Genomic DNA, 23,861 nt, shown 5'->3' with positions numbered 1-23,861 from the left:
ATGCTGTAACGAAGCAGGAAACGTTAGTTACAGCTTCAGGCTGCAGTCTGAAAAGAGTGCACCTTGAAAACAGTATTGCAGGTATTACCATATTTCACATTTTAGACATACTCATCACATGATATATGATTTTTTGGAGAGTACTGCAGCCAAAAGAGAGCAGAACTAGACAGGAGAAAATTCAACTAAACTGCAGTGTCTAATAAAGGCCACCAGGTGGCAGAGCTGTTAATCATAAGTGAGTGAGTAACTTACTCTGCTTCTCATCTCAAAGTTAGTCACAAAATGCCATTAGGCAAAAAATCATTAACATGCTTTTGATGTTCTTTGTAGAAGAATATGATTAAATTATTGATAGAATAATCTTAATTAGTAATCAGCTCTTACCTGCGCAAATGGAGTCACAATCAAGTCCTCTCCATGCCTGAAATGGGATGTGAAAACTCCTGAGCACAGACAACTTTATGAAACTGTCACAACAGCGGTCTCCTTCATTGATTGTTTCAACTCACAGTTCTCCAACAATGGAAGAGTTTCGAGACAAGGACTTTGGTGACAGGTCGTAGTCGCTGTCGGAGCGGTACAGGAAGGACTCCCGGCGCTGGCCATGACCTGCCAGGTTGGGATGTAGTACCAGACCTGAACCCGGGGATGCCTGCAGATCTGAAGGACTGCAGCATAGCGATGGACCGTTCTCCACTTCAAAGCTGAGAGAAGAGGGTGATAAACAACGGTGAACAGTTAAACTAGAAATCCTGTTCTTTGGGTATTTAGGGTTCACTTATCAAATGAATGCAAAAAATGGTTCTTTGACATCCCTAAATTCAGAAAGTCTATAAATAAATGACTGATCAAATCACTGTCGTCAGTACTTTCATAAGCTGCCACTAAGTACTTGTTTGTGCAAAATGTTGACATATTCCATCCAGCAAAGAGATGGTTGCATAAACCTTAAAATAATTACTCACCCATCCATCTATGGCCTAAAAACCAAAATGTTGTGCTCATTAAATAAGTATGCTTTGCTGGTCAGTGAGAGCAGGGCTTGTTTTACTGTAAACTGCTGCTCTGGCCTGTGTCTCAGTATCCATGACAGCCCCAGTAGCAAAGAGCCATCAGCTCCTTATGGTGTTTATGTCGGGCTTATTCTAGTGTTCATTACACTTTGCCTTGTTTATTTCTATGGTGACAGATACACTCAGAAACAGACACACACAATAGATCCTGAACACACTCACAGTGAGTACACATTGTAAGAACATTAGTTCAATTTAGAATGAACGTCTGAGAATGAGATGAATGTTTTTGTACACCGTCCCGGACAAATAAATCCAATAAGAATACAACTGAAAGCATGACCAGTCGAATGCAATATATAATCTTATAATTTAAAACCGGTGCTAATTTCTAATGCTTGTCCCTGGTCTTTTACAGAAATAACACATATACAGTCCAGTACAAAGATATGCAATTATAAAAAAAAAAAAAAAAAACACAACAGCAACGGGGTGGAGGAAGTCCTAACAGTGAATTAATCTAAAAAAGCTCAGAGCAAAAGCAAACAAACAAGCAGCCCATCTGATACAAAGTGTTTTGTAAACATAATGCAAACCTCTACAGGCCATCTACCCAGCATGTTTGTTGATGCTACAGTGAAACCGACACAGATGCACAGACAGATATAATCTGTTTATTACCATGGAGTGGGTGGAGGAGAAAAAGACAAGCTATTGTGTAACCAGATGATCAGATGGTCAGATGGATCGGAGTTTAGAGGTGCAAGGTCACAGTGTCAAAGCCTCAGAACAACAGATGCCACAAATCATGAATCAAACTCAGCAAATCCTTTAGCTTGGACAAAGGTCGATAAAAAAAGTAAAATTAAACCAATAATTTAATTTTTTTGATTTAATTGTAGGAGGAAAGTGTCCATAGACATTTTCCACAGCTTTCACAAACACTTGGCTAGTTCCTCCAAAATCTATGTTGTAATGGACTGGTCTGTCACAAAGGTCACTTCACCATTTATCCTAGATAACATCTTGATTTCTGCATCATGTGGGATTAACCAGGCACATATTCCACCGAGACAGTCTCAAACCCACACCTCTGCCAGAGGAAATCAGATTAATGTGAAATGTGCACACTGCTTACACACAAGCAGAACGATAAACGTCATCCGCATTGCGCTTTTGTGTCATCCAAATCCCAACTTCACAGCCATAACCGTGTGCTTTACATACAGCAATCTATAATCTCTTAATCTGACCTAGGAAGGAAGATACAGTATGTTAGTGATGTTCTGTAGATCCTGATATACTCTAAAGCTCACAGCAACGATCTGATAAACTGAATCCTGACAAAGCTGACTTTTTTTTTCTTTTTTTTTCGCTTTTCGGTAACAGGTTTGAATTTCATCTTGCAGACAAACATAGATACAATCATTCTAAAACATGTGGGCACAAAAACAAAGGAAAGAAAGAGAGGTCTAGAAGAACAACTTAGCTAAATTACTTAAAACTTTTTTTTTTTTAAAAGAAAGAAATATTTCAAACACAAGCACTGAAGAATCACCTGGGAGCCGAGAGATGTGCTCTGCTGACCACTTCGTCGCTGAAGTCAAAGTGCCTAGCTCTGCACCTGGGGGACCTCCGTGGCATTCTTCTCTCCCTTCCACCTCCTGCCTCCTCATCAGGCAACAAAAAGCACCGATACTGTGGCTGCTCACTCATGCCTCCATACACACCCCCAACCAAACCCCTTTCTGTGCAGGAACAGGACATGTGCTGGAGTAAGGTAGGCTTGGCAGACACGAACAGGCAGATCTGGACTGGAGCGCTCACAGTTGCTGTGTTTATCTGACCGCCTGTTCTTTTCCTCTCAATATTAAACCACTGCAGATTAGTCAGTGCTTTCATCATTCTGCCCCGCCCTTTACTCGGCCATCTATGAGGTCTTATAAAGAAAGAGTTGACAGTGAACGGGGAGGTGTTGGAGTGGAAAATCCAGACTTTGTGTTATTTGCCAGAATCTCCCACTAACATGTTTAAGATATTCACCAGGGGGAAAATATGCTTGTGGCTTCCATGTCGCATCTACTTCACATCACTGCAATAGTAAACAATTTTTTTTTAGGCAGGACAGAAAAGTGAGAGGCTCATGGGAGGGACTGTTAGGTGTGTGGGACAAGATGTTGTCCAATATAATCATCCTGCCTGTCTGTAAGCGTTTGACAAAGCCCTGTTCAACCTTAATTAAGACATTAAGACAGCCATCCTTAAAAAAATGATATAACCTAAAATAGCATGAACGTTTTAGTTCTGGCAGGAGATAGTGTATTATAAACATAACACAGTGTCATGTTTAGATATATCGTAAACCTGCATCAGTGGAGTTCATTTAGCATCAGGAGGTCTGAATAGTCTAGAAATGACCCGACAGTGTGACATTGGACGACTGAGAAGAACCAGAGCCTCCCATTATCATCCGAGTGGAAATAGAGAAGAAAAAAAAAAAAAAAAAGGCACTGGCTGGTTTCCACTGCTATATAAATATACATTTTTAAAAACCATCGACACCAACTTCACACACCGGATCCAGAGAATGAAGCAAGAATTGCTCCTCATAAATAATCGTGAGCATTGATGATGAGGATTTATTCATGGCAGGGGTCAAGGAAGACATTTCTCTGAAGCACAGCACATCCCAGAGGAGAACACTTGACCCTCTGCTCTGCTCAACTTGCGCTTTTCAACGAAAGAAACATTTAAAAATAAAAATATTCAAAAATGAAAGCAGCGCTCTGGTAACATTTGCCTACAATGCAACACGGATAAGATTTATTCAATAAACTGAAAATTTCAATACAATTGTGTTTTACTTCTGTGTCTCTGTCTACATTATATCTGTTGTATACATGTTCATCCTGAAAAAAAAAAAGATCCCTTTCTGGGGGTTTCTTACAGTTTCTTCTATCCTTCTTTCTATTTTTAGTCTTTTATCCAAACTGAGCGTCCTATGTCAGAGCACATCCTTTATTGCACAGATTCATTGTGGGGATTTTTAGCTCTATAAATAAACTTGACTGGACTTAACAAAAGACATTATGGAAACTGCAGAAACTATCAACGTCAGACTCCTCATACCTTATTGGTAGTGTCCGTTTCCAGTGTTTTTGATAAATCACAGGACTTTAACTCACCCCTGATGCAGGGATATGTTTGGCAACTTGAAATAAACAAGGGTCTAAGGACATATAGTGTGGTGTTGTAGCCCCCCTCAAGCAAATAGTTATTTTGGGCTACAACTAAACTACTGCTACAGGTCTGCGTGAGTTAATGAATAATCCAAGTAACCAATGTAACTCTTTAAGAACACAATCAATAAATAAAGAGTTGACGAATTAAGACAAATAGTGTGAAGCAACAGCTTACTCAGTTTCTTCCAATTCTTACCATGTGTTCGCTACAGTGAAGCGCCTGTGTCGACGGAGATGCTTATTCACCACCTGCTTGCGAAAGCATCTTGGTGAGAGTTTCTGGCCAGGATTAATAGCAGCAGCACTGCAGGACTCCACCTGGTCCGACCTGAGCTCCATGTCCTCTTCCATTAGTGCTTTACAACCAAGTCCAATGCGAAAGGAATAGCACTTTCTTGTCCTTTACAAGGTGAGGATTTCCCAAGAAACAGATGGAACCACACTGGAAAACTATCAGACCATGGTTTTATGTTAATAAAGAAGGAAGAGTTGTATTCTACTCAGGCCCCAGAAAGACAAATCGAACGTGAGATGCATGAGACTGCGCTAACAAAACTTTCACACATATACTCCCCTGCAATATTTATGATGCAAATCAAAATCCAAAACATCACCACAGGCTGATTGGCTAATCAATGACAGTTGTTGTGTTGTGTCCACAGAGACGTGCACTAAACAGAGCACAAGTTTTCCAACTTCTGAACTTTAATCCAGATAAATGCAACCCATGCTTTTAAAAACCCAGCAGGGCAGAGTACGAGTGTTAGAGAGATGAAAGAAACTGATGTGAGTGCCAATAATCATGGGTAGTTTGGCGGGGTGAGTCATAGTGGTTCAAAGAAAAGGGTACATGTGACAAATTGCCAGTCATTCGTGTAGCCGTCATAAAAACTCTTTTATCCATATTCCCCACATTACTGTGGAACAACAGCCCACTGTGCTGTATTAAACTAAATGACAGCCAAATTATTTTGTACCACCTGATGAGTGTTCTTCACAAGGGGCAGAGGATTACAGCTATTACTCTAAGAATCAACCGAAACTAAGAAAACACGGTGCTGAAAACACACACACAGACACACCGAAGTAAAAATATAAATGTCACTGCCAAATTTGCTGCTAATTTGCAAATCTAATGGTGACATGAAAGGAAACATCAGACTTCCCAACACACAGCTTGCTCCTACAAAAATACAAAATGTCCCACTGAAACCAAATAAAAATGAGTTCAAAAATAACAGCACGTAAACATCACTTTTGTTGTGCGGGTCTTACCTGTCAGGGTCAGCCTGTGTGATGTCGATGCGGGGCAGAGAGACGATGGGCAGACTCGTGGGTCTGGTCCGGGTCACTGGATCTTCCTCAGGTGTTAGCGACCTGCCCTTGTCCCTCTCCTTTTCCGCTTGTCGCCATGACAACGGAGGCAGCTGCAGGTTGCCAGAAAACCGCCTGTGTACTCTGCACATCTCTACCCCGAGGGTGCTCCCTGTGGAAAATGGTCCGAGAGGAGGCTCCTTATTCTCCTGAGGGTAAAGAAGAAGAAAAAAAGATTGTCACTTAGATAAACTTTGTGGGGAATAAACAGAAATTCTTGAAATATAAAATGTAAATTAAATGTTACAGTGTACAGAAGCACTAAAAAACAACTAGATGAAATAGAAATAAAAAATTCAGTTTTTCAAAAAAGAATATCCTCAATAGAGTAAGAGGAAAAAGTTAAAACCGTGAAAAGAAAATTAATAAAAAGAGAAAAAAAACAAGAATTCATTAATGTATAATAGTCAGGCTTTTAGTAAAACATAAGATTTAATTGACTCATTGAGTTCACATAAACATGACTGTTTAAACGCACAAACAAAGTGATGTACAGTATATTGGCTACAAATGGTCTCATGCTCTTCACTACACTGAAAAATTAACTGTTTGATCAAAGTCCATTTAAGGCCCTCGACACCTGAGCTGCCAAATGACATTTTTATTAAGCTATGCTGAATATAAATTGTGTTTAATGTCTCTGCTTGAGAACGACTGACTGTAAACAAGCCACGGCACTGAGGAAGCTGAGGCAGGCTGCTGGAGCTCATTCTGCATATATCACCCTCCACTTTATGTTGATTGCATGCAAGTGCGAATGAAACACTTGAGCTTCAAATGAACGAGGGAGATAGAGAGGCAAGGTGTTGCCCTTCTAACAGGAAAATGGAGGATCGAGGAATTCCTGGAACATGGCTTTGGCAAGCAAGCAAACATTTGTCTAGTCTCCTGTGCCACACAGAAAATAAAAAGAAGAGAGTGTGAGAAGGAGAAAGTGACCTCACTGTTATCAGCACTGACCAGCTCACCACAACTTATAAATACTGTCAATAGGGAGAGAACTAGTCATCGACGTGGAGTAGACTTGTTTTAACCAGATTTGCTACTTTTTACATAATGGGGAAAATTAAGAAACAACAATCTTAAATTAATTTTCTTATTGAATTGTGAGCACGTGGACACTTTACAGCTGAAAATTCAACTCATCAGTACTCTCTAGTGGCCAGACTATGCAATGATGACAGTGTTTCTAAATAATCTCAAACACACACTGTACACTGATATTGTTATATCTGCAAGAAACTACTGGCTGATATATTATTCCCTACTACTGTAGGTACTAAGGCTAATAACTGCTATAATTATAAATCAACCTACTGATAATGATTTCTGATTTCTCAGCTTATCGAATTATCAATTAATCTAAAAATAGAAAAATGCAATTAATCAGAATTTCCTGAAGCCCAAGGTGGCCAAGTTTTTTTTTTTTATGTTTTATTTTCTCTGACTGATAGACCAAAACCAAGAGGTGTTCAATTTAGTACAATAGTAGACTAGCATCCTATTATTAATCTTTAATTTTTACATCAAAAGGGTTAGCATTCACCTAGGACCACTATATAAACATTTACACATCTATCTTTTTGAGGTGATGCGTGTGGAGAATGACTTATTAAGGTCAGAGTAAAAGGGGATACAATTCACATGAATGAGTGGGTGAGTGAAGTGAGATAAAGTGGTGTCACGTGATGATGATGTGGAGAGCAAACAGCAAATAAGAAATAAGAAATAAAAAGGGAGGCAACAGTCACCCCACTTCTCAGTGAAATTAACAAACAGTAGGCAGGGACGTGCCAAAGATGAATGAAAGAGTAAACTGCAAAATGGAGAGATGACACCAGGGAAGGAAAAGTTTCTGAATGAGAGAGGGGAATGCGTAGGAGCCAGATAGAAACCACAGACGGAGACACTGGTCTGCCTCCCTTTCTGAATGTCAGTAAATACAGCTCTGCTGACTCCTCTGCGTCTTCTAGGAAATGCAATTTGTCTGATTTATTGTGTCAGTCTCTTTAAAAAGACACAATCTTCCTGTCCCAGTGAAAAGGGGTGAAAATGAAATCTGGCAAAACATAAATCTGTTCTGATGACTCAGTTTGCCAAGAGTGATTGTGTAAATGGAAACGGTCCCAGAGCGTTATAACGTTATAAGCAGGGATCTAAATAGTCTCTTGTCTATATGTCACAGTGCCATCGATGTTTCACTGCCAAATTATTCATCAATTGTGTATTGACTGCATCCCTGACATCTGGACATGTAATTCTAGTTCCGCATTGATCCTGCGTCCGAGGTCCAAATGACATTTGGAAGAGGAAGTACTGCTGATTTATTTGGACTGTACGCCTGTATATAAGCCAGGAGTGGGATAAAAACGTTGATAATTTTAGAATTTATAAACAACGGTAAATTTGGAAACCAGGATTTATCATTTGAGCCGGAACATGGTCATAAAAGGACAGGAACGCAGATGAAAGGTAAAACAATGAGTCTGAAACGGAGGTAGTGTAGCTCCAGTGTCAAGCAGAGGTGGAGTGGGTGTTTTCTCGATGAAGATGAAAGCCCGTTCTTGGCTGTAGAGCCTAAACAACTACACCGTTCCCTGGGATACTTCCAAAAAGCCTTTTGGAGGAAGGTGAAATAAATGAGAGAGCTTAAGGCGTGACACTCTAACAGCATGGCTTGATGTAGAGCATTAATTGAATCTGGGAGCCAAAAAGAAAAATCAGAGACTGCTTTAATTATTCATAAACTATATTATTGAAAAGTAAAACAAAAGGTCTTCATAGAACCTCATTTAACTTTTCTGTGGCATGAAGAAACTGAGCTTCTATAACCATAAAATACATACATATCATTTAATTACTACTTTATTAATATCATGATCAATAGTATCTTGAACTATGACACACAACTGTGGTCTTTTATGAGTTCCTCTGTGTCTGCTTTCTAAAAAAAATTAATCCAGTGGTGGAACAAGTACTCAGATCTTTTACTAAACTCAATGTACCAAAAGGTACTCATTAGGCAGAATGGTCCATGAGTTAAAAAATATCACCTGATGATAATTGGTGGCAAATCGCTAATTGTGGTAAAGATTTAGCTCATCTAACTACTTTATATACTGCTGGATATCTTAAGCCATAACACAAGTGCAAGAATAGAAATAATTGTCCGATGTGTTGTACTTTTTAATGAAATACATTATAGTGTTGTCAATAAATCAAAATTGTAAAAACCGACACGTAAACAGGAACTGGTGCTATTAAAGTGCCTCACATATATCTTAATACAGGAACTACTGAGCTGCATGAAAGCTTTTAAAAGTAGTTTTTATAATCTACTACACTAGACTGGAATACAAAAAGCTTTAAATATAAGACATCTGCACAAATATTCTTGACAGTAGAGTGTTAGAAGTGATTTAGGTGCACATTTATTGAAGGTTTTTAAACATTTCAACTTCTAACCTTTTGAGAAATGTGTCTGCTATTATAAAAAAAAAAAAAAAGAAAACGCTGCTGACACGAAGCGCTAAATCACCATCAATCATCTGTGACATTAGTGGCCATTATGCTGGGTTAAATGGTTTCATCTATAAATACTGAGACATTAACACAATATTTGATGCATTTTTGCATTACCATACAATTTCAGTAAGTAGAGAACAGAGGCCAGTCACAGCAGGAAAACTCTCATCATCCAGGATTTAGCTTGGCCTCTGAGCTCCTGTTGGACAATGTCAAAGTAAATGATCTGGCATGCCTGTCCAGTCATAAACACCGGTGGCGTGGAGGACAAACAGATGGGCCTCTCTGTCAGATCTGTCCTTCCTCCTCTCATCTATGTTTTCCATTCAGTAGAAGCCCTAAATGTCTCCTGGTGTGAACTGTCTTTTAACACCTCTCCTCCTCTTCCCGCTCTCCTCCTCCTTCTTAACTCTGCATCACTCCTCAAATCTTTGTCTTTATCATCTTCCCAACTCTCTCTCTCTCTGTCACACACACACAGTGTCCTTCACCCCCCGTCTCTGTTCCAACACACACACCATCTCGCTCTCTGCAGCGTGTCCTGCCGGATAGCGGTCTGTTGTGTACAGTACAGTCATCTGTTTATGAGTCACTGACCACCGTACAGACATACTGCACCTCGCTGCCTCAGTGCATTCCCACTAGATCTCACTATACTGTTGTTTCGGGATGCAAACGTTACAAAATTGACAGTAGCTGTGCAAACTGCAGAATTAAGCTGTAAAGTTTTCGAGACAAGATGGTGAATCTCGCAAAAAAAGAAATCACGAGTGGCTGTGTAATGAATGCACGGAAGGATTCATGGTTGCACAGATGGAGGGTTGGAAAAATCAATACTTACATCGCCTGGTGTAACTCCCTGCGCACTACTGCTTTTCTTCATCCTGTGGGATGTTCAGCCAGACTCTCCCTCTCTCTCCCTCTCTCTCTCTCCCCCCAGTCTTTGATCCTCTCTCGGAAAACGCAGTTCCTTCCTGCTTCTCCTGCTCTGGGCAGCCTCACCAGTACGCCTGCACATGGGAAGCAGAGAGGGAGGGTGGGGGCAATGACAAGGTATCCAGTTCCAAAAGTTATTCAGCCTCCCTCACAGTGAACATCATCATTATTGTTCTGTACTGTTCTGTTCATGCAGTAATTTGACAAGTCTAAACTGCGTTGCATTACATAACTTTGACAGAAAACACAGACGTTACATGAGCTGTGATGGATTACTGAACTCAGCAGTTACGAGTTTGGACAAGCAGACATTCAGAGTATAGAGAAATTACTACAAACACACTTTGAAGGCAAGAAAATGCAATAACAACAACAAAAAAAAGGTATAAAACAGAACTTTGTATATTTTGGAACCATTCCCAATATTAGTTTCAATATTGCTTTGTTTAAGATTCAGTATCAAGAAGCATTTTAGTATATTAGCCATGCTAGTGGCACTGGCAGTCTACCGCCTGATCTCTGGCTGAAACATATAAACAATTATTTGATGCATTGCTTTGAGATGTTGTAGAGATATTCTGTCCCCAGAAAATGAATCTTAATGACTTGTGATGTCCTGAATTTTCCTTTAATCATGAGGTTGACATTTCTGTTTTTAAATCAAATATCTTGACAACTATTGAATGGATTGCTAGGACATTTTGTACATTCTGACAGCATGTGATAGTACTCCAGCCACCCTTCATCCTCGTCCCTCCCAGTCTGCTCACCTGCCTCTCATCACATCATTAAGTTGCAAGTACATCTAACCCGGCACGACTCACCAGATTGTTGTTTCAACCCCAGTATCTTCGTGTTTCATGTTACTAGTCTGCTTCTCTTGTTTCCTAGATCACCTTCTGCCTGCCTGCCTCCTGTTTGTCAACTCACTAGTCTGCCAACCTCTTTCTAGATTCCAAGTAAAACCTGCCAGCCACACTTCCCCTTATTCCCCCTGTCCACGCCAGCTTCTCTGCCATTATTCACTCTGCTGCTACCGGATCACTTTCCCCTGCCGTCTGTACTTCATCCAGATTCCTTTTACGATAAAGCCTCTTTACTCTTCAACTATTCACTCTCTGTGTACTGTGTTTGGATCCTACCAGAGTTCATGACACAGTTATTATTTCCCCTAAAGACAGAATTGCACCTTTGGCAATCACTTTTCCTCCAATGCTGTCATCAGGTCAAAGTTCAGTTTGTCCAACCTCTGCAAAACTGATGACATTCCCATCAGCCCCAGCTGTATTTTGCGTTGCTCAGTGCAAATGTTAGCACACTAACATGCTAAACTAAGCTGGTGATCATGGTAAACATATCTATTAAACATCAGAATGTTAGCATTTAACTCAAAGCACTGCTGTGCCTCCTATAAATATAGTCTAACCATGCTCTCTTTCCCACATTCAACAGAAAATAAACACATTTCTTAAAATGTAAATGTATAAACAAAAGCAACAATATAAAAACTTTACTCAATGTTTTTTGGATTTGAATCCAGAACTTTGAAAGAGGAGGTAAACTAATCAGAGACATTAGATGACAGCTTTCTTTGTTAGAGACACAGTTCTGTTGGTACAAAAACAATAGAGAATAAAACTGAGGTTGAGCTTTGTAGGCAACAGTGGTATTTAATTTAAAAAACAAAAAAACAGTGCACCTCCTGCTGTGTATTACTGTATAAAATACACTCTGAGAATGACTTAAAAAAACAGTTAGATGACAGTACATCATGTATGTGCCTGAAGGTCTTTTAGCCCAGTCCCCTCAATCAGCCTGTTCTGAATGCAGTGACTGTACACTCATCAATTATACAATGACCATAGCAGGTGGAAAGCACCAACAGGCAGACATGAGTGACTAATCTATTTGAGAGAAATTAATCTAGATTTTCCATGTCACTATTGATCCCCCACGTCTTCCCCCCCATAGTATTACTTATTTGGCAGGCACAGTGTCCTGTGTTGAGGTCAGTGAAGGACTGCTAGCGAGGGATGCTGTTGTTGCCGCTTTCCATCTGCTGCTTGGTCAAGCGGCATGAAAAGAGAAAAGAAAAGAGCTGCACAAACAAGCCAATATGGTTTGTGGGTTTTCAAACAAACGTGCGGTTCCGAGTTACTGTGGAAAAGATGACATGGGAGGTGAAATGGAAGCGGGTTACATACTTATTGTTTTGAGTATGTGTAAGATAACTCTGTAGCTGCTGGTTCAAATCTCAGCTGGAGGGAAATGTTGTCAATAATGCATGAGATTACATAGGTGTGTCCATTACAGCATTCACAAGAACACCATTCAAATTAATCTACTTCATGACAGAGGTCTGAAGTAGATGGTTAAACTGTGATGTTATTGTGAACACAACAGGAAATGGTACATTACAAAAAAAAGTGTAATGTAGAATCAGTAAACAATTTAGAGACTTTTTAATGCTAGTAATATTTTGCAGAAACCTGAATTGACATAATCTGGCACCACCATTTTTATGCTCCTTTAATTAAAAACAGCCTTAAGCTGTGCCGATACCAAATTTTCAGAGTAAAACTAGTAGACTGGCCAATATGAGTGAGTATCAGTCCAAGCAGTTCTGAGTTTAATTATGTGGCCTGGTACTAAACAATTTTGAATTTTTAGCATGTGCGGTAATTGCATCAAATTATCTTCTATGATAACACCTCCCAAAATAATGATGTTTTGACAAGACGGAGAGTCTGTGAGGATGCACTTACGCACAGCTGGACTTTGAGCTAAATGCAAATGTCCTCACAGTGACAGTGTTGACACGCTGATCTGTATCCAGTATAATGCTTACCATGTTCACTGGCTTAGTTTAGCATGTTCAAATCTTAACATTTGCACATTTTCACAGTTGAAGGTGATGGGAATGACATACTGAAAATTTGATCCGATTGTGGCACTATGTGAATGAGTGAGGGGATCACCAATGTCAGTAGAATTTATCTTCTATGAGCCTTGAATATCTGTACTAAACTTTAATGGCATCTTGTACTTGTGGAAAGAGTTTTATTCTGAACCCAAGATGTCAATCAGATAGAAATCAACTGTAAATGTCAGTACAATCCACTACATGGTAATCCATCCAATAGTAGTAGATAATTGAGCCTTGCCAAAGCACTGGTCAGGACAACATAATGACAGCTTGTTCAAGTTAAACCTAATAAAAAAAATAAAACCACTCCTCTTCTGTTCAAAAAGTGCTTAAATGAGTACTTCTCAAACTTCTTTTGGCAAGCCCAACCTCAACAGCCTTGATCTTTCCAATAAGCAGCATTTTAAAAACTTCAAGAGAAAATATCTTTCTATCTATCTTCCAAAGTGCATAATTAATGCAATAATATCTTCACTGATCACCCAAAATTGTCCTGTATCCTTCCATAGAAGGTCAGGCTCATCATCAATGTATAAATTGACCCCAGAGCCAGGAACTACTTCAAAGAGACTAGAGGTTACCAGTAAAAGGTTATGTCAAACCATGTCATGCAAGTCCAGTAATGATGGATATGATCCTAAAATTTTAAAGCTTTAGACTATTAGCAGGAATCGTTCGAGGAAAGGTCCAGAAAGGTCAGCATGTCCTGAGACACTAGAAAGCGCTCTATGTACACTTTCCCCAAAAGGATCCATAAAGTGTAACTGTGTAGCTGTGTTATTTTTTGTAACGAGCAGTTAAGGGAGTTGTCAGACCACCTCTTATGAATTCAGGTGGCATACACTATTCACTGGTTTGTTTCTGTGCTTCAGATGTTTGTTTTCTGTGGTTGTGGTATCTCCAGAGACTCATGTGAGGAAAACATCACAGTAACAAGAAGCCTGAGTAGAAGAAACACATCTTGGACTTCTACTCACAAGGTCTATGATGCACCTTATCACATTGTAGCACTGCTACTTATATCGCACCAGGCTTAGTAATAGCTAGTTCTCATCACAATCTTTTCGGTTTGAATAATTTTATAATACATTACTTCGAATACCTTATCTAAAGAGAAGCACATGATTTGGTACTTTGAAAAGGTGTTTGGAGCTCATTATCTACAAGAACCCTTCACTATTATAGAGAATTATTTACCAAGAAGGAAAGGATCTTTCTAGAGAGCCTATTAAGGAAATAAATTCAAACTGTTTGTTACAAAATCCTTTTCCAATAACACTTTCCTTTGCCAGCACTTCAGTGAAAAGGTCAAGACTCTGTCTGTACATCAAGAGAAGGAATTAGCCGGAGCCTCTGAAGAGGGTTTAAACCTAAAACTCAAGAGACCACTCACTTAAAACAAAGATCATTGGACAAAGGGCACTGGATTGAAAACGCCTGCTCTCACTTTTTTTTTTTTTTAGAGAAACAAGCTTCAAGTAACCTCTCATCTCTGTGACCCCAGCAATAGGTCATCCCCGTGGTGGCTGCCTGTACCTCTACAAATAATTGGTTGTTGATGTGAAGTGGGCAACAGAATGCACGGTCATGAGGAAACACTCGAGATGCTGACTGTAAGGATTTGGCTTGTATTTTGAAGAGCACAGGATTCACTGTGCTGGTTGTATATCGTCACTGCAAAAGGGTACAAAACACCTCTTTATAATTTATCATTCAACAGTTTACTGGTTCTTCAACTATTTTTTTTTAATTGTAATAATTATTAATTCAAAAACATAATCAGCCAACTGATGGCCATTCAATTCTAAATGGTTAGTGTGTTTAGTGGTTCTGTGCATAGTGCAGTTTCCCAGTGGTGCTTTGGTTTCCTGCCACAATCCGAGGACACGTAACATACATTAAATGAACTGAAAGCTCTGGATTACAAGCAGATGTGAATCAGAGAGTGTAAATGGAATTGTATATGTGATAGACTAGTGACCTGCTCAGACCCTTTCCTTGACTTTCACCCCACGTATGCTGAAAAAGTCCTTAACCACCCGACATCATCCCCACTGGCCCTGAACAAGAATAAATAGGCACACAGAATCTTAACGCTCTGACAGCATGTAATATTAATCTAATGCTAGCATGGCAACCAATGTTTACACTTTTGACACAAATTTCACATAAGGTCAGCAAGGCTGCTAAGAGAAATAAAATGTTCCCACAACGTCTCACAACATCTGTACACAATGGAGAGCTGTGAAGGGTGAGCCAGTGGCCGTCATACATTTAAAATCGCTGGACACCCACACAAAGGTAGCTTTTGTGGCAACGAAACAAAGAGGCTCAAGAAACAGTGTGTGGAACTGCGTTAATGTTACGTTCAATTAGTCTGTAGTCCAACAATGAGAGCTTTCAAAGACATCTGTGTGCCACAACAATGATGGTTTTTAACTATACAGTGGTCCATAATTAACAGCCAGAGTCAAAGTCAGATTTACTCTTAAACATAAATCAAAGAACATACTGTCCACTCAATAAGCAAACTGATTCCACTTACCCAGCTTTGATCCATTCAGTGGAAAAAGGTATCTGTACATTTTACGTAAGCCTTCACATACTCACTGATCAACTGAGTGCAAAATGGAGAAGTGAGCAGGACCAGTCACAAGACACAACAGCTGTTGACAGAAGAGCTAAGCTGTTGGGCCTGCCCACATTTATCCCATCTAAACAACACCACACCCTCATTATTCACACTTCGGTTTGAATAGTTTGCCCCCTTTGGTGTCGTAACCTGTCTAAGGCCAATTAAAATATTGCACACTGCACACTGTCTGTCTGCTCTCCAAAGTAAAATTTTCTCAAAGAATCATTCTTTGACATTGTGCCACACTTTAATGACCAAATAAAAAGAAATGCAATCTTGTTTTAGCACATCAGAAACCATATATATTAGATAGTAATTTCTCCTTCTGACCTTAAAAATAACAGCTGTGGTTCGTGGTTCTCACTGACAGGACCACTGGGACCTGAAATGCACCTCACTGAGAACTCAGCCAAAGTCACAATGACACTTTAACAATATATATATATTATATATTATATATATATATATATATATATATATATTATATATTTATATATATATATATATATATATATATTTTTTTTTTTTTTTTTTTTTTTTTTTTTTTTAAGTAAAAGGTGGTTTCATCTCAGCTTTTAGATTTTATTTAAGAATTCCAGTCAGTTTTTAGAGCTCAACATAGCACAGAAACTGCACTCCTCAAGGTGACTTACTTATTTAGCAGTTGATAGGGACGAGAGTGCAGTTTTAGATCTGAGTGCAGCCTTCAACACTATAGACCACAGGATTTTAATTGAGTGTCTTAGGACCTGGGTCGGCATCGAAGGCACTCCTCTTAGCTGGTTTTACTCCTACCTTTTAGATAGAACTTATGCAGTCACCATAGGCGGTTGCACATCCACTAGAGCTGTGGCTGCCTGTGGTGTACAGCAAGGTTCGATTTTAGGTCAGTTTTTATTTTCTATTTATATGCTTCCGTTAGGTCAGATCTTTCTTCGCCAAAATATATAATTTCACTGCTATGTGGACGACACACATATATACCTCCCACTGAGGCCTGAATCCTAGCTGCTGTTTGTGATTGTCTGGACGACATTAAATGTTGAATGGCTCAAAACTTTCTATTACTCAATGACTCCAAAACTGAGGTTTTACTATTCCCCCAACCACATTGCTGCCTCCCTGTAGACAATACTCTTAGTCCACTTTTCACTAATAACAAGTCATCTGCCAGAACCCTAGGCATTCTATCATGTTAATAAACTTGTTCATCCCTGCTTTTTTCAATTACGAACCATATCCAGAGTCAAACCCATGCTCCCACAATCCGACCTAGAAAAAAATTTGTGATGTTGCCCCTTTTAAAAAAAATCTATTTTCTTTCATTTGTATCTAGTCATTTTCTATGTTTATTAGTTGTCCTTTTACCATTTTTTTTATTTTCTTTGATTCTGTCAATTTGTTGGGTCTACTGCTCTGTAAAGCACTTTGTAAAACTCAGTTTTTTTTAAATAGGTGCTATATAAATAAAGTTATTATTAGTATTTATATTTAGTTCAAAGACAAGACCTCACTATTGTATCTAAACTGGGATCATCTATATGATTTTTCTTTATTTGTTATTTTTAATCTTTCAAAAATCACTTTTGACAATCCCTAGAAGCACATTGAAGAAAAAGTAGAAGATTAATAAGCTAGGGCTTATCTTGTTTAGTCCCCAGTGCACAGAATGAGCGGTCCTCTTTTAATTACACAGCCACAGGGCACTTACATTATAACAACACAAGCGGGATGGAAAACAGTACGTTGTATTCTTGTTATTAGTCCATTTATCATAACAGTGTGCTGTGCAGCCTTTTGTTTCATTCGTTTCGCAATATGTTCCATGAGAACAAAGATGAAGCAGCTGCAGAAATGTTGGAGGATACACACTAATATATTATTGCCCATAATGCAAATAACACCTGCAAAAACACTGCATCCCTCCTCAATGGTTGAGGACTGTTGTGACTATGGCCGAAAGTATATACCAAAAACTGCAACTCTAGATTACCTAAAACTATGATACAAACATTAACTATAGGTTGAGCAATCACCATTCACAGACTCCCATATACAACAACAAAAACACTTTGGTGGTAAAAGTCTCTAAATCATATCTGTGTGACACAGCCATCTTAATGACATAACACAGAAAAAGACACCATTAATAACTATAACATTAATTGTGTATGAATATATAAGGCTATGAACTCATGTCAAATAAAAAAAAATACTTGCTGGAATGCTGCAATAAGTTTAAAAAGCAAACACTTTTCTAATCTTATCCCTCCTTCCCACACGGTTTGTGTGGGCATGTCCAGCACACAAAGCAGTTGTTGGACATGCAGGTGCCCTTACACTCACTGACTATATCAGGAAGTAATAATAGAACAATATATAGATTGTAGCTCACTGAAATGAGTAAGTCTACAACTATAAATCCAGAGAGAGAGACAAAGTTTTACATTACAAATGCATGGTGTGTTAGCTACAATGATCAGCACGTGCCCAGTTTGAAGAAACAAACAGAAGTCCCAAGCACAGAAATAAAGCAAAGCAGACAGGGTCAGCAAAAAAACAAGTTTTAAAATGCATGACTACCCCATACAACCCACAACCAAACTATCCTTTTAGATGTCAATAAACTGAATATTTTGGAGTTTTTTGGATGAACAATTTGAAAATGTAACCTTGGAGTCTGCATGGAAATACGTGATGAACTTTTTTCACCATTCGTTTCTAACATTTGATACACTAAATAACTAAATTAACTGAAAAAAAAGTGGTAAAAAGGCAACACTTTAGGCACAGGTATAAAAAGATAATAAATCACAATATACTGTAAAAAAACAACAACATTTTAATAGCATACATCTATCTGTATACTATCAAACTGTACATTGATTAAGAAGTAAAACTCTCCCAATATATTTTTATATCTACATCATAGTGTGCTATAAACTATACATTAAATGTGCACAGTACATAGTGCTATCAATGCTACATATGGAGAGTATAGAGAGTGTGTTACCGTACGGAAAACCTGTTCAATTAACTTTCAAAATGTAAATAAACACAATTTCTTCCATCATGTAATTAGAGCAGATGTCTATCAAACATCCTTCAGCAGTTTTACATTATTTGTTATTAAATAACACTCACCTTAACACTGAAAAACAAAATGCAAATAAACACTTGTCAGCTTGGATTACTTGTCGCTGAAAATTCAAATCGAAGCCACAATGGAAACATTGCTGTTTGCATTTGCATTTGCATTCAGCGCAATGAAACGGATTCCAGCAGAAATGAACTTTTGAGACGGGTGAAGGCTGAGAGGAGTTTGTTGAGGAGGGAGAGAAACAACACGCCAATTTGTGGCAGCTGAAAGATGACGTCACTGTGTGGAGGCCACATGCAGGGAACCCACTGCTCTACTGTCCAGACATAAAGAGAGCCTGAATAGACCAGACTGTGAGTCTACAGCTACTGGGCCACATGTCACAAGATCATTTTAGGATTGTTCTGCTGTCATACCATGTGCTTGTCATGTTAGGACTGCAAAGATCATCCCTGGTCAAGTCATGAGAAAGTGCCCTTTCAATATGACCCTACAAAATGAAGGCGAAGGAGACATTTCCAGCTCTGTTGTCTTACATAAGGTCCCGTTTTGTACTAATATACATGTCTGTCATGTAATAATGATGTGTTAATAGCATCCTCTATAACAAAAATGTGCTCCTTTGGTCTTATTCAGCTTTCATCAAAGATACTATCCTTTGTCCTTCCTTGTAATTGGATGAAAGAGGAGACTAAGTGCTTAATTCATCAGGAACTTTTAGTGCTGTGCTACTGCAGCGATACAGAGACCCATCAAACCATGTAAGAAAAAAAAGAAATACTTGAGAAATATTTGGTGGGCCAGGAAACATGGCAACTGTGACAGTGGATGAGTCACTGTTCAATTGGAGTTGAAGAAGCCCTGTGATTAAGAGGGAGTGCCATTCTGTCAAATTCAAAAACACCCACACATGTATACGCTAATTACCCCATCATATTCAAGTCACCCTGTTTAACGTCCATTGAGGCAGTGTGATTGAAGTACTGTCTGTGTCAGCACTTCATCAGTTAGCCATTGATTAGACAAAGTTTCCTTTGCCAGCTACATGGATTAAAGCTTTTAGGGTGAATCATGACAAATGACTTAGAGAGTGAGGAGGGAGGGGGAGGGGGCTTTGGTGAGTGTCAGCAGTTGGCAACCTCCATGTCAACATGGCCGTTAATCCTACAGATGGGACAGAAATGAATCAGTGTACAGCTTTGACCTGTGCTCTTTGGAGATACTGTTGAGGTTGAAATGAACACATCGATATGTTCCATCAGATCGTGTAGCTACAGTACACACTGCTGTGCAGTGAATGGTTTGGGCTGACATCTTCCTGTATTAGGACTGCCACTAATGGTTATTAATAATCCATCCGTTGTTTAATTTGATCATTCAATTAAATAAAATGTCAAACAAGTAGTGGGAAAGATGGAGGCATATACAAATGATTTGGTTTTTCCAGCCATCGTTCCAAAACCCAAAGATATTCAGTTTTCTATCATTTAAGACATGGTTTATCAAACTTTTTACACCATGTCCACCTCAGAAAATATTCAGCTATCCACCACCATGGTGGACATTAAAGTACAGTCAGCCCTGTTAAGCTAGTCAGTTCACACAGGAGGCAAGTTTGTCCTGAACAGAACCGGTTCAAGAACCAGAGCTGATTTGGTGGAAAAGAGATGCTCCTGATTCACACTTCTCTTTATTGATATTTCCTGTTTGGAGACACGATGGTAGTGGTTTTGAACCATTCATTTTACCTCCACTTACTAAGTTAATGTCACATTTTAGCTCATAACTAATCATGGATGTATGCGAGCTACACACTACCTGCCCTATCAGGCTGTTACTAAAACAAAACATTACAGGGCATTAAATGCTTATTTTAAATTACATCTCAGCATAGTAATTTTTTAAATTTTGATAGTGTTATGTGTTTTTAAATCAATTTATTCCACTTCCAAATTATTTCAGAGATTTCTTTAAGTACAACTACAAGGAGGTCACGTATCATCAGTGATACTCGTACCACAGTTTGACAACCAATGAATTAAGACAGAAAAGCAGAAACATTTAGGAAGCATCACATTTGACATTTTTGCTTTATCAAAAAAAAAAGTCATAGATAAATGTTCTGTATATTGACTAATTGATTACCCGTTTTAGCTTTATAAATCATTTATACACATATATACACACTATGAAAATGACTAAGTGGTACAAATGCAAAAAAGTCAGTGGCTGCATGATACAGAGAAAACTAATCTGTCCTGCTTGAAAACCAATGAAGAAACAGTATACACTACTTAGTCAGCAATAAGGCAGGCAGAAGAAAACTGACTCTGACCACAACATTCCCACCCAGACATAGAAAAATATACTCACAGCTGAAGCTCTTCTCTTTTAGCCAGTGCCGAGAGGATGAGCGGAAACTCACGTCAGCAGACTGTCAACCTCAAAGACAAACAACGTATGGATTACAATTTCACAGATCACATATCACAGCAAAAAAAACTGACAATATTTAGTCCATGTGATCGATCAACAACAGAGACCCCTGAGAATTTTAAAAATCTCTTATGGTTACACTAGAACATACAAATGCACACACATACTTCATAGATAGTTTAAAATCCTTTTCATACAGGAGCAGTGTGAAAGTGAAGTGTAAAAGCCGCTGTGTTCCTCCTCTTAACATGGTTCTCTAAATGCTTGACTGTTATTTAAAAAAATCACAGCTCAGATTACCATCAAACACATAAACACACACACACAATGCTTTCTGTAGTCACATTCATGCTCCCATTGTGACAGACACTCACCCAGTCTGCTTAGTGCAGACACAGCATGTATTCATCAGCTGGAAGCAACAACAAACAAAAAAAAACATCAACGTTCATATGAAGAAAAGGCAGTTTAGTAGCCACACCACCAGCAAAGCCACCAAACAGCCGGCAAATGAGTCATCAGTCTGGCAGCCAGAGCCCTTTTAACAAGGAGCTGGATGCATGTGCTCTGTTGTTTCACCACTGACTGAGAATAAAAGGACAGTGGGCAGAGTTCACACCACATGGCGGTTTCGGACACACTACAGAAATGCCATGAACGGCGCTTAAATGGGAAGTGCACTTCTGAAATTTAGAAGTGTAAACATGAAGACAATGTGTCATGCCAGCGAGTCAGTGAGTCGTCCCTATTGTGGTTTGTGAATAATGCCAAACTGATGCACAGCTCCAAAAAAAAAACAAAAAAAACTTGTAGAGCAGGGAAAGATTGTGAAGACCTTTCCAATCTGTGTGATCTTCAGCAGATCCACAGATAATAAATGTGTTTGGTGGAATATTACAGGAGGAGGGGAGACATGCAGCCAGTGGTAACACGGTCCATGTGACCAGGCAGAAATGAACACACACACACACACACACACACACACACACACACACACACACAAGCTTCCCTCCTAACCTCAGTGAGGAAACTTCATGGTTCTGCTTCACCAAACATTACCTCCACACAAATTCACGGACTTCGCTATAATGAAGTTCTTCTCTATTCATTTTGAATATTAAACATTTTTCTGCTGGTTATTTCAGCTGCGCCCACATTATTATGAATACTGCATTTAGACACGAAAGCCAGAAGACTCTGATCGGAAATGAATCCCCGGTTATTTCAGCTTGATTGATATTTTTGCAGCTTTAATCTTCAAAGCTTCAACACAAACACTCATCTTCACTTTGTTTTTAACTTAACTCATTCCCAGTCTCCATAAGTTTGAGTCTATATGTATGTTGATTTCTCCTCTAGGGTGAAATACATCCTAAAACCTGTGCCATTTATCTTCTGGCAACCTTGGCTGACCTCATTGCTAAATGGACAGTGATTGATTGTCTAATGGCTGGTTTATAGACCTAACCAACAGTCTCTCTATTATTGTCTTGATGTGGGTTAAACCAGGCTTTAATATCACCACCACCACATCCACCCGGGTTTTAATTGTCCCAAACTCATTCACTTCTCTATATTACCATCTCTTCCTCTGCGGGTGAGGAGAGAAAAGTGGCAGAGAGGCTTGTACCTCGTGTGACCTCATCACCATCCTGTACAAGGCTGTAGCTGGAGCAGCATATCATCCCCTTCACAAATGCGTTTTCACACTGTCAATGGTTTCACACATAGCGATCAAACTAAACAAGCAACACCGAGAGGGAGCTGCAGAGATGCACACAATGCAAAGTCCTGAGAGAGATGAGGAGCACAGCCTACGTACTTGACGGGAAGCCAACGTGATATGACTGACTTAAAGTCTTTTTCAGCGCTGTTTCTATGTTGTTTTCTCAAAAATAACCTAGGTGCAGCTCTAATGACGGAAAACCGACACCTGAGCACCGTGAAATATCTTTTTTTTCCCCCCTTTCCAAAGACGTCGCTTATCCGTTAGCATCACAAACTTGGACTGTGCGTACAGGGCGAAACTTTAAACCCCATTGCTACCACACGCGGACAAGGACGCGGTCGACAAAGGCTGCAAAAAAAAAAAAAAAAAAAAAAAAAAAATATGAAAGCATATTCAAAATGTTCGCTAGACATTCATAAATGTTTAAATGGGAGCTCTCACTGTTGAACGCAGTCTTACCGGTGGTGTCCCGCGCGCGCTGAGGCGGTTGGTGGCTCGTGTGCTCTCCTGTTTCTCTCTGCCGCGCTTCGGGAGCACGCGCCCCTTTTTATGAGGTTCCATTTGTTCCGTTCGCGCTCGTTCCCCTTCCTGACCTCGAGAGCCCATCGATTGGCTTCTGCGCCGTCGACGCAAATCCTTCCGTTTACCAATGGCTGTCAGCGCGCACGCCCTCTCTGCCTCCCAGAGGAGAGGATGGATGTGTCTGTTTCACCGGTTTAATGAGGCTACACCCCCCCCTCCACCCTTCATCCTCCACCCTCCATCCTGCTCTGTCTTCCATTGACTACCTGATGTGCTTTAGTTGATTGTCTCTTCAAATAGCAGTCATGTGTACTACTTAACTAAAGTAATCCACATTGTCTGTTCAGTTACAAGATTTAGTGGCAGTAGTTGCCGATTGCAACCTTCTTGCCTTACCATCTCCTTTTTTTAACATAAAGG

General features: G+C 39.4%; 1 protein-coding gene across 4 annotated transcripts in view; it reads right to left on the bottom strand.

Annotated features, from left to right (window-relative positions):
* Window positions 1–23,514, bottom strand: part of LOC104927425 (cAMP-specific 3',5'-cyclic phosphodiesterase 4B) — a 47,234-nt gene extending 23,720 nt beyond the window's left edge. Inside the window, exons 1-6 of one of the 4 annotated variants that reach the window (XM_019279388.2) lie at window positions 23,379–23,514; window positions 21,128–21,196; window positions 9,999–10,167; window positions 5,534–5,781; window positions 513–707; window positions 388–424 (exon numbers count right to left, since the gene is read on the bottom strand). In XM_019279388.2, the coding sequence (XP_019134933.1) occupies window positions 388–424; window positions 513–707; window positions 5,534–5,781; window positions 9,999–10,040 (522 nt within the window). In that variant the 5' untranslated portion in view covers window positions 10,041–10,167; window positions 21,128–21,196; window positions 23,379–23,514. Of the gene's footprint in view, window positions 1–387; window positions 425–512; window positions 708–2,574; window positions 2,937–5,533; window positions 5,782–9,998; window positions 10,168–15,564; window positions 15,581–21,127; window positions 21,197–23,378 lie in introns of those variants that run through there. The other 3 variants (XM_019279392.2, XM_019279399.2, XM_019279385.2) reach the window with 3 other exon arrangements.
* Between the last annotated feature and the right edge of the window lie 347 nt (window positions 23,515–23,861).

The sequence above is a fragment of the Larimichthys crocea genome, chromosome XII (genome assembly GCF_000972845.2).
Source record: "Larimichthys crocea isolate SSNF chromosome XII, L_crocea_2.0, whole genome shotgun sequence".
NCBI lineage: Eukaryota > Metazoa > Chordata > Actinopteri > Sciaenidae > Larimichthys > Larimichthys crocea.
This window is presented reverse-complemented; position numbering and strand designations above follow the sequence as displayed.